The sequence below is a fragment of the Neofelis nebulosa genome, chromosome 18, assembly GCF_028018385.1.
Source record: "Neofelis nebulosa isolate mNeoNeb1 chromosome 18, mNeoNeb1.pri, whole genome shotgun sequence".
NCBI classification, from domain to species: Eukaryota; Metazoa; Chordata; class Mammalia; order Carnivora; family Felidae; genus Neofelis; species Neofelis nebulosa.
Window position 1 is genome coordinate 5,393,612 of NC_080799.1, and position 15,949 is coordinate 5,409,560.

At 42.7% G+C, this 15,949-nt stretch overlaps 1 protein-coding gene across 2 annotated transcripts in view; it reads left to right on the forward strand.

The window, feature by feature from the left end:
- The window catches only part of LMTK2 (lemur tyrosine kinase 2), an 82,272-nt gene that overhangs the window by 17,955 nt on the left and 48,368 nt on the right, over positions 1 to 15,949 (forward strand). For both annotated transcript variants that reach the window (XM_058711552.1, XM_058711553.1), the window contains exons 2-4: positions 3,703 to 3,827; positions 7,719 to 7,863; positions 15,625 to 15,698. In XM_058711552.1, coding sequence (XP_058567535.1) covers positions 3,703 to 3,827; positions 7,719 to 7,863; positions 15,625 to 15,698 — 344 coding nt within the window. The remainder of the gene's footprint in view (positions 1 to 3,702; positions 3,828 to 7,718; positions 7,864 to 15,624; positions 15,699 to 15,949) is intronic.

Sequence of the window (15,949 nt, forward strand, 5' to 3'; positions counted from 1 at the left end):
CCGTGGTTTGTGCAAACCCACCTCACCTTCCAGCCTGTCACAGGTTGGTTTGATTTCTTCATTTTATGGAAGTGTTTCCTTCGTTGGTATGTAGAGGTGTTTTGTTTTGTTTTGTTTTTTGTTTTTTTTGTTTTTTTTTTTAGCACAATTCTTTGGACTAATTAAAAATTCAGTAAATAAAGTACTTTTTAAAAGTGGTACAGCTGCAAACATTTCCTCTTGAGCATTAGTTTGTAGAGGCCTTTCCGTGGCTCTGGTGGACACTGTGGTTGAATAAACCTCATGTAAATGGAAGAAATCTGAGTACTGGGGAGCAGACACCCCTGCAGTGTCTTAGAAATAAGTACGTTATCGTTATCGAGGTAGGGCAAAACTCATACCTATTTATTTTTAGCAGGAGTCTGGCTTTTCATGCCTACCTGGTGACTCACAGAAGACAGTTTTGTGAATCAGATAATTGAGCTGGCCTTCAGGCAGTTCTGATCAAATTGTACAATAAATAGATAGTATGTGATCATAAAAAATTGTGGGTGAAAAAAGAGGAAAAAACTAATATCCACTTGGGGAGTTTGGAGGAGAGTCCCAGAAGTATGAACTTTTAATCAGCAACGATGGACTTTGGTTCACAGTACTTAGGTTAGGCTGTTTTCAAGAATTAAAAGTCAGCCTCCTTGACGCAAAACAATGTGGTAGCCAGGGAAGCAAGGGGGGGACTTATTCTCACCACCCCTGAACCCAGAGTCTGGCCCTGCCGCTTTCCCACTTAGTGTTTTGGCCTTGTCATTGCCCTCATGTACAATGTGGAACAGATCGAATTCCCTCAGAGATGTTGTGACGATTGAGTGGAATTGTGTTATATTTCATCAAATCTCAGATAACGTTGGATTATGACACACCCTTATTTTTATGCCATTAAGAAACAAATGCCAGTGTAAACCAGCTTGCTTTCCTGTGCAAGATGCCCCATGTTAAGATGTGGTTGGACAAAAACTGCATGTTAAAAAAAAAATCAATAAGATGCAGTGTATATGAAAGTGCTTTGCTGTATAAGCCTCAGGAGTCATATTTAATCGTTATTATATGAGTCAGGGGAGTGCAACAAGGTTGTAAGAATGAATACCAGTGGGAAGCCGAGGCCCGGCGGGATGAGAGAGCAGGTAGCTGCCAGGAGAGAGAGAGAGAGAGGAAGTCCCCTCCTTCCAGGTCGCCGTTCACAGAGAGCTGGCTCTCGGGGTCCACCCCGCACTTAGCTGTCCACACGCGCACAGGTGTCCGGTTAGGGAGTTCTTGCCCTCTGTGACACTGGACTTCGAGAGGAATCTCCAAGTTACTTTCTGTGTCTGAAGTGTGGATTTTCCTCTTTTAGATTTTTATTGGTTTAGAACTTGCAGATCCTTAGCAACCTTTGGTTAACTGTTATTTTTTTTTTTTTTTTTTTTTTTTTTTTTTTTTTTTTTTTTTTTTTTTTAAATTTTTTTTTTTTTTTCAACGTTTTTTATTTATTTTTGGGACAGAGAGAGACAGAGCATGAACGGGGGAGGGGCAGAGAGAGAGGGAGACACAGAATTGGAAACAGGCTCCAGGCTCCGAGCCATCGGCCCAGAGCCTGACGCGGGGCTCGAACTCACGGACCGTGAGATCGTGACCTGGCTGAAGTCGGACGCTTAACCGACTGCGCCACCCAGGCGCCCCGGTTAACTGTTATTTTTAAGTGCAGACTTGAGCAAGGCTTCAGCCAGCCTGAGCCCCACGTGGAACAATGTGGGTTTCAGCCTTGTCCCTTCACAGAGGGACCTCTTGTTATTGGCAAGGCATTGGGTTCTGTGTGCAGTTGATTTCAGACTCCTCTGCTCTTCGCCGAGGTCATTTTTATATTCAAGAACGTGTTTTGCTCACATAGGAGTTTGGGTTAGTTTTTGTTTTCTTCAGGTGCTCCAGGTTCACTTCAGGAAAATGGTGACATTGTTCCTTAACTTGTGTCCCTGCTTTCCCCTTGGTGCACTGGGACATTGAACTTATGTGTCGTATGTCAGTTATATCTCCAAAAAGTAGGCGGAGCGGGGGTAGTTTATTTCTTATTCAAACACCACTGGGCAAAAGAAGAGCTTCAGAATAGCTCTGGTTGAATAGGATGTTTTCCAGATAATTCTTGGCTGAAAGTAAAGTTGCATTTTGTTTTGTTTTGAAAAACACTCCTTTAAAGATGTAAAAGTCATTCTACGCTGGAATTCCCCCCCCCCCCATGCAAAAAACAGGCCCCAGGCTGTAGTTTGCAGACCTCTGCTCTAGTAGAAAGCTCTTATTATGACCAAGGCTCCTTGGAGAAGTGGCTGATTCTAAAGCTGGAGAGTAGGGAAAATAGAAGAAAAGCCTGGAGCTTTCCATGAGGAGGTGTTGGAGAAAAGATGGGTTATGTCCAAAAGACCCAGTAGTCAACTTGAAAAAGCTGCCAGGGGCCAAAGCTGCAATGTTTCAAGCTATAAAATAATGTTAATGATGGATTATAACCCAAAGAATAGAAAATAAATATCTGTGAGTCCGTAACTAAATAAAGGACCAGATAAATTATTAAGGGAGAAGAGACAGATCTTCCTTATGGAAGAATCCCACGTAGTAAATGTAGGAGGAATGAGGGCCATAGACGATCACCCATTAGAACATTGTAGTGGTGATTGCTGCAGGTTAAGACGCAATGGCAAATGTGAAAATGAGTGTGTAAAACTTCAGGGAGACACAGGATATTTGCACAGCCTCAAAGTGTCTCCCAAATATTAATTACCTTGGTAGTGGTGACATATGTCTGTAGATTCTATAGTGTTCCTCCCTTCAAGGAGCACAGCTTAAATCCTCTTCTCTGTGAGTGTGCCGTGGACTTTGTGACCCCCTTTTAAGGAATATGTAAAGGGGGAAAGTGGTAACTTCTCAGTGGTGACACCTGGCAGAAGCCACCTGGGCCAAGTGGCTTGATGAGGGTTCATGTCACTGGGAGGAAGTTGTGCCAGTGCTGTGTGCTCGTGACGTGATGTGACAAGAAGGGCGGTTTGCCCTGTGATATTCTAGATTCTTCCCACGTATCCGTGACCTCAGTCTAGTCAGTCCGGCAGAAGGGATCAGGCCACCCAGACTGAGGAACATTGTACAAAATGCTGACCGACGCTCTTCCCTGGTGTCCAGGCTATGACACCCGGGGGAAGACTGAGGAACCACGGAGGGGGTGAGATGAGTAAGACAACCCTGGGAGCCTGGGCTGGAGCCTGGAAAAAAAGAGGCAACGGCAGAAGCTGTGAAACCCTCCGTGAAACCCGGATGAAGCTGAAAATTCAGTTAGTAGTATGGCCCCAGGTTACCGGCTTCGCTTTGGTGACTGCTGTGGGGCACAAGGTGTTGATGTCCGTGGAAGCTGGGTGAAGGGTGTGTGGTGGGGCTCAGAGGGTCTCTGCAGCTCTTCTGTAAATCTAAGGTTATTTCCATATTCAGTTTTTTTTTTTTTTTTTAAAAACCCTGACTCCTTATCCTGGATTGATCATCTGCCTTATCTTGAGCATCTAGGCATTATTTTATTAACTCTTGGTCCCATTTATATTGGGTGGAAGATACGTAAAGTTGATTTGCAAAGTAAAGTTGCAAAGTAAAGTAAAGTTTGCAGAGTACAGTTGATCTTGGAATGTCCGTCTTGTTAATATTAGCTATTTCTCTTTCCAGGGGAGGCACCTGCTGCAGAAGTTTCCTCCTCTTTTGTGATCCTGTCTGTGTGCAGTTTAATGATATTAATAGTGTTAGTTGCAAACTGTGTATCCTGCTGTAAGGACCCGGAAATAGACTTCAAGGTGAGCACAGATGGTGGGGACATTTAAAAATCATCCTCTGATGCGTTGATCGTTGGAGTCCCTTGGGCGCAGGGGCTGGCCAATTTTTTCTGTAAGGGCTGTGTAGTAAATATATCCTGCCATTGTAAATAGTAAATACTGTGGACCATACGGCCTCTGTCAAGGCTCCTCAGCTCTCAGCTCTGCCATTGTAGCGCTACATTGATACAGATATGAAAGGTGAAACCAAATGGTTGTGGCTGTGTGCCAGTGAAACTTTATTTACAAAAGTAAGTGGTTTGGATTTGGTCCAGCAGCTGTAGTTTGCTGACCCTGCTTTAGAGCATCATTGACAATAACCACTTGCCTGTTTAATTTTCGCTAGGTGAGGAATAAAGTATGATTGAATTCACTAGCTATAAAGCCTATAAGGAAGAGCAGGCTGATTTTTTTTCCCCCTGAACTTTAGCATGCTGGTGAGTTTGTGGTGGTTAAGATTATTGAGGCCAAAGGACGCCCCAGTGTGTTTTGTGTATGAGAAACCGCATCTTTCATTTTCCCTGAACCCTCGAGTTCTTTGAGGGGAAGAAAGAAGAATCCTACCTATTAGAAATTCTGGTGGGGGGTGTGTGTGTGTGTGGCGGGGGGTGGGGAGACACTATAGAAGGGCTGGTGTTGTAGCTGCAGATGGGTAGAATCTGCCAGAAACCAGCTGGGATATCCTGCTCTGGAACTTACCACGTGCCTGCTGGTGTACATTAGGGCCTGGGGAATACTTAATAAAGAGGAAGACTTGAGAAACAAAAGGAATGCATGAGAGAAAATGATCTTTCTGTGGAGCCCTGCTGGTTGTCCTGGAGCCGTCCCCAGGGGCCCTGAGGGCCACTGGTTCAAATTGGGGGGGCGGGGCTGTCTTCTAGCTAAAACCTTCCTGCTAGTGGACACATCAGCCTTATTTCTAGAGCCTCACCCCTGTTTCTGTGTTTTCTTTACCTTGAGTCTGGTGGCAGCCCCGAGAGAGGAGGAGACGTGTTATCCTTTTGGCTTGATGCTAACATTACACACCAGGAAGGCTGCAGGAAAAGACTAGCACGGGCCATTTTTCTTAGAAGATTCTACCCCAAACGTGTGGGCTTAAGTAATCCACAGCTTTAGCCCCCAGGTCCTGGAATCACTATAGACACCTCCGTGGGAACTTGCCGACTACCACATGGTTGGGGGCGGGGGTGCACAGTGGTGGGGAGAGAACCTGTCCCTTGACCATCATTCTTGCCGAGGGACTGTGTACAGACGCCTTGTCTTTTGGGGACAAAGATAAAGTCTGATCAGTGTTGCTGAAACTAAAATCCGGTCACTCTCACATGTCACAATGCCTCATTCTTGCCTTAGATTTTTCTGACCCAACTGGGTCTCACTGTTGACCCAGGGAGTTCATTATGATGTAGATTCTGCAAAGCAGTGTTTTTATCCGCTTCCCCAGGTGGTTCTGGTACAGGCGGCCCTGGGACCACGGTGTGTACAGGATCCTCTCCAGCTGTGTAAGCCACGACTGAAGACAAGTGTCCACGCCTTTAGATTTAGAACTGCAGCGTTAGAGACCTTCGACCCTTGGAAGTCACGCTACAGGCCAGGAGGCTACTGCCTGATAAAGGAAGCGACTTCCTGAGTGCATCTGGGCAGCTGCTGGCATACCTAGAAAAGCGACCCAGTCTTCTCACCAGCCCCATTTTTTTTTTTTTTAATTTTTTTTTTTTTTTTTTTAAATTTTCACCAGCCCCATTTTTTTTTTTTTTTTTTTTTAATTTTTATTTTTGGGACAGAGAGAGGCAGAGCATGAACGGGGGAGGGGCAGAGAGAGAGGGAAACACAGAATCCGAAACAGGCTCCGGGCTCCGAGCCATCAGCCCAGAGCCCGACGCGGGGCTCGAACTCACGGACCGCGAGATCGTGACCTGGCTGAAGTCGGACGCTTAACCGACTGCGCCACCCAGGCGCCTTTAAATTTTTTTTTTTTTTTTTTTTTTTAATTTTCACCAGCCCCATTTTTATTGCTGTGCTGTTTTACCTCTCTGCGTCTCTAGAATCACCGGCTGCCTAACGGTCTATCATGGTGCTGCCAGACTTTTGAGTGGCATTGTTTTTAAGTAGATGCGATGGATAAAAAGTCTTTTTTAACGAGAGAAGCTTTAGGAATGTCCAGAGGGGAAATTGAGCAAAGCTCTTCCATTGAGAGGTGCCTCAGAGATTGAAGTTTCAGCACCTTGCCGGTCCTACGCCCTCCCATTAAAAACAGCGGTAATGTCCTAAATGCATTTGACAGCATAGGTGACATATGTGAGAATAGTGTCCCCCCACACACGTGTGAGATCATGCATGTCCCATCAGACAGATCGACCCTTGTAACTTCCCGGGGCTTAGTGGGGGTAGCAAGGGGAGGTGGCAGAAGAGGAAAAGGGAAAGAAGGATATTCTCTAGAGGAAAGGACAACGGTCTTGTTCACAGATTATTCTCAGCTTCTGTTACGGTGCTTGGTGGGGTGATATTCATTAATTATCTGAGTGAGTGAATGACCTTGCTTGTCATCTGTATGAACGTGGAATTAACATGGACACCAGGGTGGACTGAGCTCACTGGAATGATAAGAGCAAGAGTCAGGACAGCTCTCTGCTGATGAGTCACTGAAAAGATTTTCACACCTGTATGGGCGCAGCCTCGGTTTTAAAGTTGCCATCTTCAGAAAACCAGACGTTCTTAGTGTGTTGAAGGTACTTATGTGCTACACAGTGTCATATTGACCGTCGTTCACGTCCTGATGGTTTTTCTACACAGCTTAGTAATTTTCCCATCGTTACTCTTTGCAGAGAAACAGGACTTCCTCAAAAATACCGTTTTTGGGTCTTTTTTTTTTTTTTTTTTAATTTTTTTTTTTCCAACGTTTTTTATTTATTTTTGGGGCAGAGAGAGACAGAGCATGAACGGGGGAGGGGCAGAGAGAGAGGGAGACACAGAATCGGAAACAGGCTCCAGGCTCTGAGCCATCGGCCCAGAGCCCGACGCAGGGCTCGAACTCACGGACCGCGAGATCGTGACCTGGCTGAAGTCGGACGCTTAACCGACTGCGCCACCCAGGCGCCCCCCCGTTTTTGGGTCTTTAACTGTCCCTATTTTGATTGAAATCATAGCAGAATACAATTCTAATGCAATTAGAAATGAGCATGTAGTTTTATAATAAAATGAATCTGTTTTTTTTTTTTTTTTTTTTTTTTTTTAATTTTTTTTTTCAACATTTTTTATTTATTTTTGGGACAGAGAGAGACAGAGCATGAACGGGGGAGGGGCAGAGAGAGAGGGAGACACAGAATCGGAAACAGGCTCCAGGCTCCGAGCCATCAGCCCAGAGCCTGACGCGGGGCTCGAACTCACAGACCGCGAGATCGTGACCTGGCTGAAGTCGGACGCTTAACCGACTGCGCCACCCAGGCGCCCCAAAATGAATCTGTTTTGATTCCATGTGCAAAGGGATCTGTGAAAATGAATAATAAAGAAAAAAGAATAGCCTAAGCTCTGGTAACTTAAAGGCAAAATTTCAAACCAGAAGAGTGTTTCCACTTGAAGTTCCGTGGTCATTTTAGACAATTTTGCGTTTAACTTCAAGCTTTCAGTTGAAAAAGTTTAATACAAAGTATGTATAACTTATTAAACCTTATTTATTCTGCTGTTTGGTGTTGGAGAGCACAATTACATATGCTTTTTACTCAAGTAGGTGCAAATTGGGGGAAAAAACCCAAGGCGGCATGTTTCAAACGAGTGAGTGAGTCAATGTTCTCATGTCCGATGTCAGCGTATGTATTCTTAATATTTGTTCTCACGTTGGTTTATATAAGATATAACATTGATCGTCTCTTATTTTAGGAGTTTGAAGATAACTTTGATGATGAGATAGATTTCACACCACCAGCAGAAGACACTCCGTCTGTCCAGTCCCCAGCAGAAGTTTTCACACTTTCAGTACCAAATATCTCACTACCAGCTCCGTCGCGGCTCCAGCCTTCCGTAGGTAAGGCCTTGCATCCGGCGTCATGTTTTCAAAATACTTGGGTCGCCTGTCTCGTCTGCTTGCTTGTTTCTTTTTCTGCTCTCTGGGGAAGCTGAATTGTATGTAGTGGTCGGGCCCACTGCATGCCTGCGCAAGCTGAGTCCTTTCCTTTTGGACCCTAGATCTGGTGTAAGAATAAACTGGTCGCCTCCGATCATTGAAGTGGAACTCTCACACGGAGCTCCTGGCCTTCCCTTGGGTAGAGAGGCTTCTCTGCTAGTTCTTGACGCAGCTTGCCTTGCTGAGTAGAATGCTGCCGTCTTTCCGGGGATGTCCTGTGTTTGGGGAGGAGGGGTTTATTTGGATATGTTAATTGGATTGATTTTTCATCCTAAGATAGAGGTTTGGTTAGAGATCGATTGGCTTCTTGTTCTAGAACAGAAATACTAACAATTCAAGGGTCAGGGATTTCTGAGACCACTTGGGAGAGGCTCTTCTCTCTGTGAGGGGCCATTCCTGCCCCTCGTGGTGCTGCGCCCAGTGGTGTGGGCGTGGGGCCGTGCGCACCCCGCAGTGGATTGTGCTGCTGGAGGCATGCGTGACTGAAGGGGAAAGTCAGGTGAAACATGACACAGCCGGTGCATTTCATATGAAACATTTGTAAAGTTGGTAAATTTTAGTATTGGTGGTTTTTGCAACGCTGAAAAGCTAACACGTAGTATCTACCTTTAATTTTTGTAAATAATAATACCCTTGCTTTGACCAAAATAGTGAAATTTAAAAGTTAAATAGTAAAATTTAAAAGGATTGGGATATCCTGGGGATAACCTAAGTAACCTAAGTGCACGTATCCGTAAATGGAAAGATTTTCTCCTATCTTTGCTTACTCGGTAATAGGCTTTCCTTTACACGTAAGGGAAGCCCTGAGAGAATTCTCTAGGGCCTTTACCATCCTGGAGTCTTAACACCCATGAATCGATTTCAAGTAATAGAATCTTAGATCAGTGTACATAGAAAGGGGAATTCTTCGGACACTTGGAACCAGGCGATGGGGAAGGGTAGGGGTGAGGCTGACCGTGGAGACAACTGGCGCTGGGAACTCGGACGCCATCGCGCTTCTCGTCCATCTTTCATTTCTCTCCTCTGTGTGTGTCGGCTTAGATCCCACACACTGGCTTCTTTCGCCAGCTCGGAGCGTGGCTGCTGCCGCTGCCGGGTTTGTGTCCTTGTAGCTTTACTACCAGAAGAAAGGAGCTTCCCTCTCCTCGGAAAACGCTCCGGAGAGGCATCCCGGTTGGCTTCCCCCGAGTCTGATGATGTTGACCCCTCACTGTGGGCAAGAAGGCGCGGCAGAGAAGAGCCTCACGACTTCTGTCCGAGGCATAGTGGGGATGCACCAGAGCCCTGTAGTGAACACAGCGGAAGTGGTAGTGACCTGTACAGCTATCCTCATTATGTTCATGCACCTTTCTATGTTTCTGAAGCCCTCTATTCTAAATTCCTTTTTTTTTTTTTTTAAGTTTATTTATTTTGAGAGAGTGAGAGAGACTGTGCAAACGGGGGAGGGGCAGAGAGAGACGGAGACCTAGAATCCCAAGCAGGCTCCACACTGTCAGCAGGAGCCTGATGTGGGGCTCGAACTCATGAACCGCGAGATCATGACCTGAGCTGAAATTAAGAGTTGAATGTTTTAATTGACTGAGTCGCCCAGGCGCCCCTAAATTCCTTCTTAATAGGAAGAAATTACTTTTGATTTCTCTGCATAGAGACTATTCTGCATAGAATAGTCACAGAATATTTTTATGATCTTGGGATATAAGAGGCCTAGCCAAGCTTGGCACCAAATGCAGAAACCATAAAGGAAAATATTGACAAATTTGATTCATAAAATGGAATATTCTGTATGGTAAAAGACACCATAAACAAATTTGACAAAGTAGCCAGAATATTTGTAAGCTACAAAAAATGTCTAAAAAAACCCTGTTATATATTAATACATATTAAGATTACAAACAAATGTATAAGACGACGACTAACAGTTCAATAGGCAAAAATAAGTCAAGGATGTAAAAGAAGAAGTTCATGAAAAGAAATTTAAGTGGCCAATAAAAAAGGAACTTTACTATTAATTAAAGAAATACAAACTTAAAGTAGGATGATAACAGATTGGGGTGCCTGGGTGGCGGTGGCTCAGTTGGTTAAGCGTCCACCTCTGGCTCAGGTCACGATCTCTCATTTCGTGGGTTCCCGCCCCGCGTCAGGCTCTGTGCCGACAGCTTGGAGCCTGGAGCCTGCTCCGGATTCTGTGTCTCCCTGTCTTTCTGCCCCTCCCCTGCTCCTGTTCGTGTGTTCTCGCTCTCGCGCTCTCTCTCTCTCTCTCTCTCTCAAATAAATAAACATTAAAAAAAAAAAAAGATAACAGTTCAACAAAGAGAAGAAAGGACACTGGGTGGTGACAGGGGAGGGATATGGGTGGGAACCAGGCACTTGGACACTCACTGTTAGCTGTACTGTAAATTGATAGAGACATTCTTTCCTTAGGGTAGTCTGACAGTATGTATCCAAGTGTAGAATGTGTTTACACTTGATCCCGCAGTTCCGCTCTTAGTAGCTTTTTGAGGTCAGTAGGCAAGTAAGTATCTGCAGAGGAGTTTATCGCAGCATTGTTTGGCAGTGTAAGAGTGGAAACGTTAAATGTTGGTATGGAACTCATTAAATGATGGTAAGTCCATACGATGGAGTATTGTGTAGTCCTATAAAAGGATGAAAGGTGCTGGTGATGCATTAAGTGAAAAAAGTACACCGCATATGCAAAAGCAAGTCTATTAGAAACTCTACCCTTTTTCCTTTTAAAATTTACTTTATTTTTTGAATAGATAATACAGTGATACATTTTGTTCGAAAACCAAAATGTAAAAAGGTATATATTAGTGAAAAGCCTCTAATCTTTGAACCTGACCTCAGCTTCTACCCCCAGCTTCTGTACATAACCATTCTTCTTGGTTTCTTATACCTCTTTCCGGACTTTCTTGATGTAAATATTCCCATTTACCTGCTGCCCCTCCCCCCCCCCCACTTTTTTTTTACTCATAGGTGACATCATAAAATATGCTTCTTGCTTTTTTTCCCACTTAGATAAACCTTAGAGATATTTCCATTTGCATAAAAAGAGCTTATTTATTCCTGCTTACAGGTTTATACTATTGAGGGGTGCCTGGGAGGCTCAGTCCGTTAAGTGCCTGACTTCAGTCAGTTCGGGTCATTGATCTCACGGTTTGTGAGTTCGAGCCCCACAACAGGTTCTTTGCTGTCAGCACAGAGCCCCCTTCGGATTCTCTCTCCTCCTCTCTCTCTGCCCTTCCCCTGCTCGTTCTCTGTCTCTCAAAATAAATAAACTTAAAAAAAAGTCTGTACTATTGAAATTGTATGGACCAAACACAGTTTATTTAACCAGTCTCCTAGTGATGGATATTTCGGTTGTTTCTAATCTTATGCCATTAAAAACAAAGGTTTCACCTATGTTGGTCTGCACACTGATGTTGGGCTAGTGTATTTGTAGAATAAATTTTCAAAAGTGGCCGAAGAGTGCATGTGTTTGTAATTTTGAGGGCTGTTGCCAGCTCTCCCTCCACAAGGAGTTGTGCTCATTTATGTTCCTGCTTGTGGGTTTCACTTGGTCTATGCTGTTGCTGAAGCTCAGGTGGTATCAGTTCAAGTTAGATTGTTGTAAATTTAGGGTGAGAACTGTAATCTCCATGGTAACCACTAAGAAAATCACTAGTAAATATGGAAACAGAAAATGAAAAAAATCAAAATGTATACCAAAAATTAAATATACACAGAAAAGAATTTTTTGATGTTTCCTGATTTTAATATAGCCAAATTTAACAGCCTTTTAAGCTGGAAATTTTGCAGTCTCTTTCTTTTTTTAACTTCTAAATTTTTTTTTTTTTTTTTTTTTGAGTTAGAGCTTTTTATGTCTTAAGAAATCTTTTTCCATGCTGTGGTCAAAACGATACTTAACTACTTTTTTTTCTACAATGTTTTAAGGTTTTGCTTTGACAGTTAATTTAAATCCATAGCCCATCCTGAATTGATTTTTGGGTATGGTGTTAGGGAATCCATGAGGTGGTTTGTTTGTTTGTTTGTTTGTTTTTACAGATTACTGTGTTTTTCTCAGCTTCATTCACTGAGTGGCTCTCCCGTTCCTCCCTGCTTTTTAAGTTCCATATGTGTATGGGTCTATTGTGGACTTTCTGTTCTATTTCACTAATCTGTCAACTCCTTGTTCTAGTACCACACTGTTGTAATTATAATAGCTTCGTAATAAATGATGTGATTTGCACATTTCGCTCCCTGTAGGTTTTTCACTCTTTCGGTAGTGTCCTTTGATAGACAGAAGGTTTCAATTTTGATGAAGTCCAGTTGATCTTTTTTTTTCTTTTGTTGCTTGTGCTTTTAGTGTCATCCTTAAGAAATCTTTGTCAAACTCACGATCATGAAGATTTACACCAGTGTTATCGTCTATGACTTCTATAGTTTTAGCTTTGAAATTTGCATTAATATTTGCATATGGTGTGAGGTGAGTGAGGGTCCAGGTTCATTCTTTTGCAGGCGGACACCTAGTTGCCCCAGCAGTAAGTTTGGAAGAGACTTTTCTTCCCCCATCGAATTGTCTTGGGACCTTGTTGAAAGTCAGCTTATCACATTTGTGTGGGTTTATCTGGGGACTCTTGATTAATCCCATCGGTCTGTGGTCTAGTCTAGCCTTATGCCGGTACCACACTGTTTTGATTATTGTAGCTTTGCGGTAAGTTTTGGAATTGAGAAGTTTGTGAGTCTTCCAACTTTATTTTTGTTTTTCGGGATTGTTTTGGCTATTCAGAGTCCCTTGCAATTCCATATGAATTTTAGGATCAGTTTTTCCATTTCTGCAAAACAGACCATTGGGATTTGTATGTGCATGTGCGTACCATTTCGATTCCCTTCTCATTCCCTTTTGTTTATATTTTGTAGATATTGGGGATTACAGTTATCTTAAATGTATAATAATTGTATTTCATCTGATACCAACTTAACTTTGATACCATTTAAAAACTCTGCAACGCAGTCCCGTCATTTTATGTTATCACAAATTACATCTGCATACATTGTGTGTCCGCTAACATAGATTTATAATTTTTTATGTGTTCATCTTTTAAATCATGTAGGAAATACAAAGAGGCTATATACACGAAAAATACAACAATGCTGGCTTTTATATTTACCAGTGATGTTTATTTGTTCTTATGTCTTCCAGTTACACTTTAGCGTCTTTCTGTTTTCGCCTGAAGGACTCCCTTTAACCTTCTTGTTAGGTATAGTGGCAGCAGTCTCCCTAAACTTGTGTTTATCTGGAGATGTCTCAATTTCTCCTTCATTTTGAAAGACCACTTTTCCAGGTGTAGAACTCTTGGTTAATGGTTTTTCTCCTTTGGCTCTTTATATGCGTCATCCCGCTGCCTTCTGGCCTCCATGGTTTCTGATGAGAAATCAGTCGTTCATCTTATTGAAGATCATTTGTATGTGATGAGTTGGTCCCTTTTGCTGCTTTCAAGGTTCTCCATCTTTGCATTTCACAGTTTGATTATGATGCATCTCAGTGTGGGTTTCCTTGAGTTTGTCTTAGTTGGACTTTGTTGAACTTGTTGGATGTGTAGATTCATGCCTTTTTATCAGATTGGGACATTTTTAACCACTGCATCTTCAAATATCCTTTCTGACCCCTTTCCCCTCTTTTCCTGGGACTCTCGTTATGTGTGTGGATTGGTCCACTTGGTGGTGTCGCATAAGTCCCTTAGCCTTTGTTCATCGATATTTTTTTTCATTCTTTTTTCTTTCCACCTCTCAGCCTGGATGGTTTTATTTGAACTCTCTCTAAGTTCACTGATTCTTCTGTCTGCTAACATCTGTCGTGGAACCCCTCTAGTGAATTTTTTTGTTTCAGTTATTGTCCAGTCTTTTGTGGGCGTGCCCTTCCCTGAACGTGAAGGTGGCTCTCAAGCTTTCTTCATATGTTGCAATAGCTTTTCAAAGACCTCCGCCTCTCACCCCCCGCAAATCTCACTCCCCAGCTTTTCTGCTAAAGCTTTCAGTGTGTCTGTTGTTTGCCTCAGTTGTTATTTATTTATTTATTTATTTATTTATTTATTTATTTATTTATTTATTTTTTGCCCCAGGTGGAAGTGTCTTGTCCATTTGGCTTTCACTGTTTTTGAGGAACTCTCCATCCTGATAGAGTTCTGAGTTTGTGAAACCAAGGGAAGCCGCTTGAGGCAGTCCTTGAGGGAAACCTCTGGTGAAAAGAAACACAGTGCCTGGGGAATGATAAGGTCCACTGTGCTCTCACTGGAACATGTGTTGTCATTAAGACCGCTGTTGGGTGGGGTTCTGATAAATTAAAAGACACAAAGAGGGGCACCTGGGTGGCTCAGTCGGTTAAGCGTCCGACTTCGGCTCAGGTCATGATCTTGCGGTCCGTGAGTTCAAGCCCCACGTCGGGCTCTGTGCTGACAGCTCAGAGCCTGGAGCCTGTTTCAGATTCTGTGTCTCCCTCTCTCTGAGCCTCCCCCGTTCATGCTCTGTCTCTCTCTGTCTCAAAAATAAATAAACGTTAAAAAAAATTAAAAAAAAAAATCTTAAAAAAAAAAAAAAAGACACAAAGAAATTCTACCCTGTTTCAGTGGCCTTTCTCCTGGTTTGATTTGGCTGCTATAAATCTTTGTCTTCCAGAATTCTGATAAAGTTGACATTTATGTTTTTTTTTCTTCTATTTAATTTTTTAATTTACATCCAAGTTAGTTAGCATATAGTGCAACAGTGATTTCAGGAGTAGATTCCTTAGTGCCCCTTACCCATTTAGCCCATCCCTCCTCCCGCAACCCCTCCAGTAACTCTCAGTTTATTCTCCATATTTATGAGTCTCTTCTGTTTTGTCCCCCTCCCTGTTTTTATATTATTTTTGTTTCCCTTCCCTTATGTTCATCCGTTTTGTCTCTTAAAGTCCTCATATGAGTGAAGTCATGTGATTTTTGTCTTTCTCTGACTGATTTCACTTAGCATAATACCCTCCAGTTCCATGCACGGACACTGACGGTTTTTGACAAGATACTCACTTCTACCCTGGAACTAAGGACTAAGTAAAAGCCAGTGGAATGGTGATCAGTAGTTAGAGGAGAGTAGGTTAGATCAGAAAACACAGTGTCTGGGTGTGTGGGTGGCTCCGTCGGTTAAGCATCCACTCTTGATTTCAGCTGAGGTCATGATCTTGTGGTTCGTGAGTTCAAGCCCCACGTTGGGCTCTGCACTGACAGTGTGGAGCCTGCTTGGGATTCTCCCTCTCTCTGCCCCTCCTCTGCTCACGTGGATGTTCTCTCTCTCTCTTTCCTTCAAACAAACAAAAAAACAGTGCAAAGCATTTAAGAATCAGTAGGAAACTCATTCAAAAAAATATTGTCAAAAAAAAAAAAATATTGTCAGTCTTAAAACTTGAAACCATTTTGGCAGTATTGGTTTGAAAGTGATTATATATATATATATATATATATATATATATGTATATATATGTATATGTACATGTATATGTATATATGTATGTATGAATTTATATCTACCTTTATTTTCTACCTTTGTGCTGACAAGCTGTAACTTTATGTTCATGTTTATACTTTAGATTTTGTATTTAATATTTATTGTATGTCAGTTAAATGTCCCTATTTAGTTTTTATGTTCTTTTTCCTACAGAAGGTTTGAAGTCCCAAGTTGCCCGCCACAGTCTGAACTATATACAGGAAATTGGAAATGGCTGGTTTGGAAAGGTAAGATGTTCACATTTACTTTTTTTCCTTCCTAGTGCTAGTGTTTAGAATTTGAAGCTAATTAAGAATTGTTCTGTGTGACATTCCACATTCTCTTTGGATGCTGTGGTACGGATTGATTCTCCTCATTATGCCTGAGCCCCCCCCCCCCCCCCCGCCTCAGAAAGAGGGGTTTCGGCGTTTCCAGGTGGATACGTTTTTCCAAGAAGGCCTTTTATTTATATAGCAGATGCTTTTCTCATTGTTGGTGC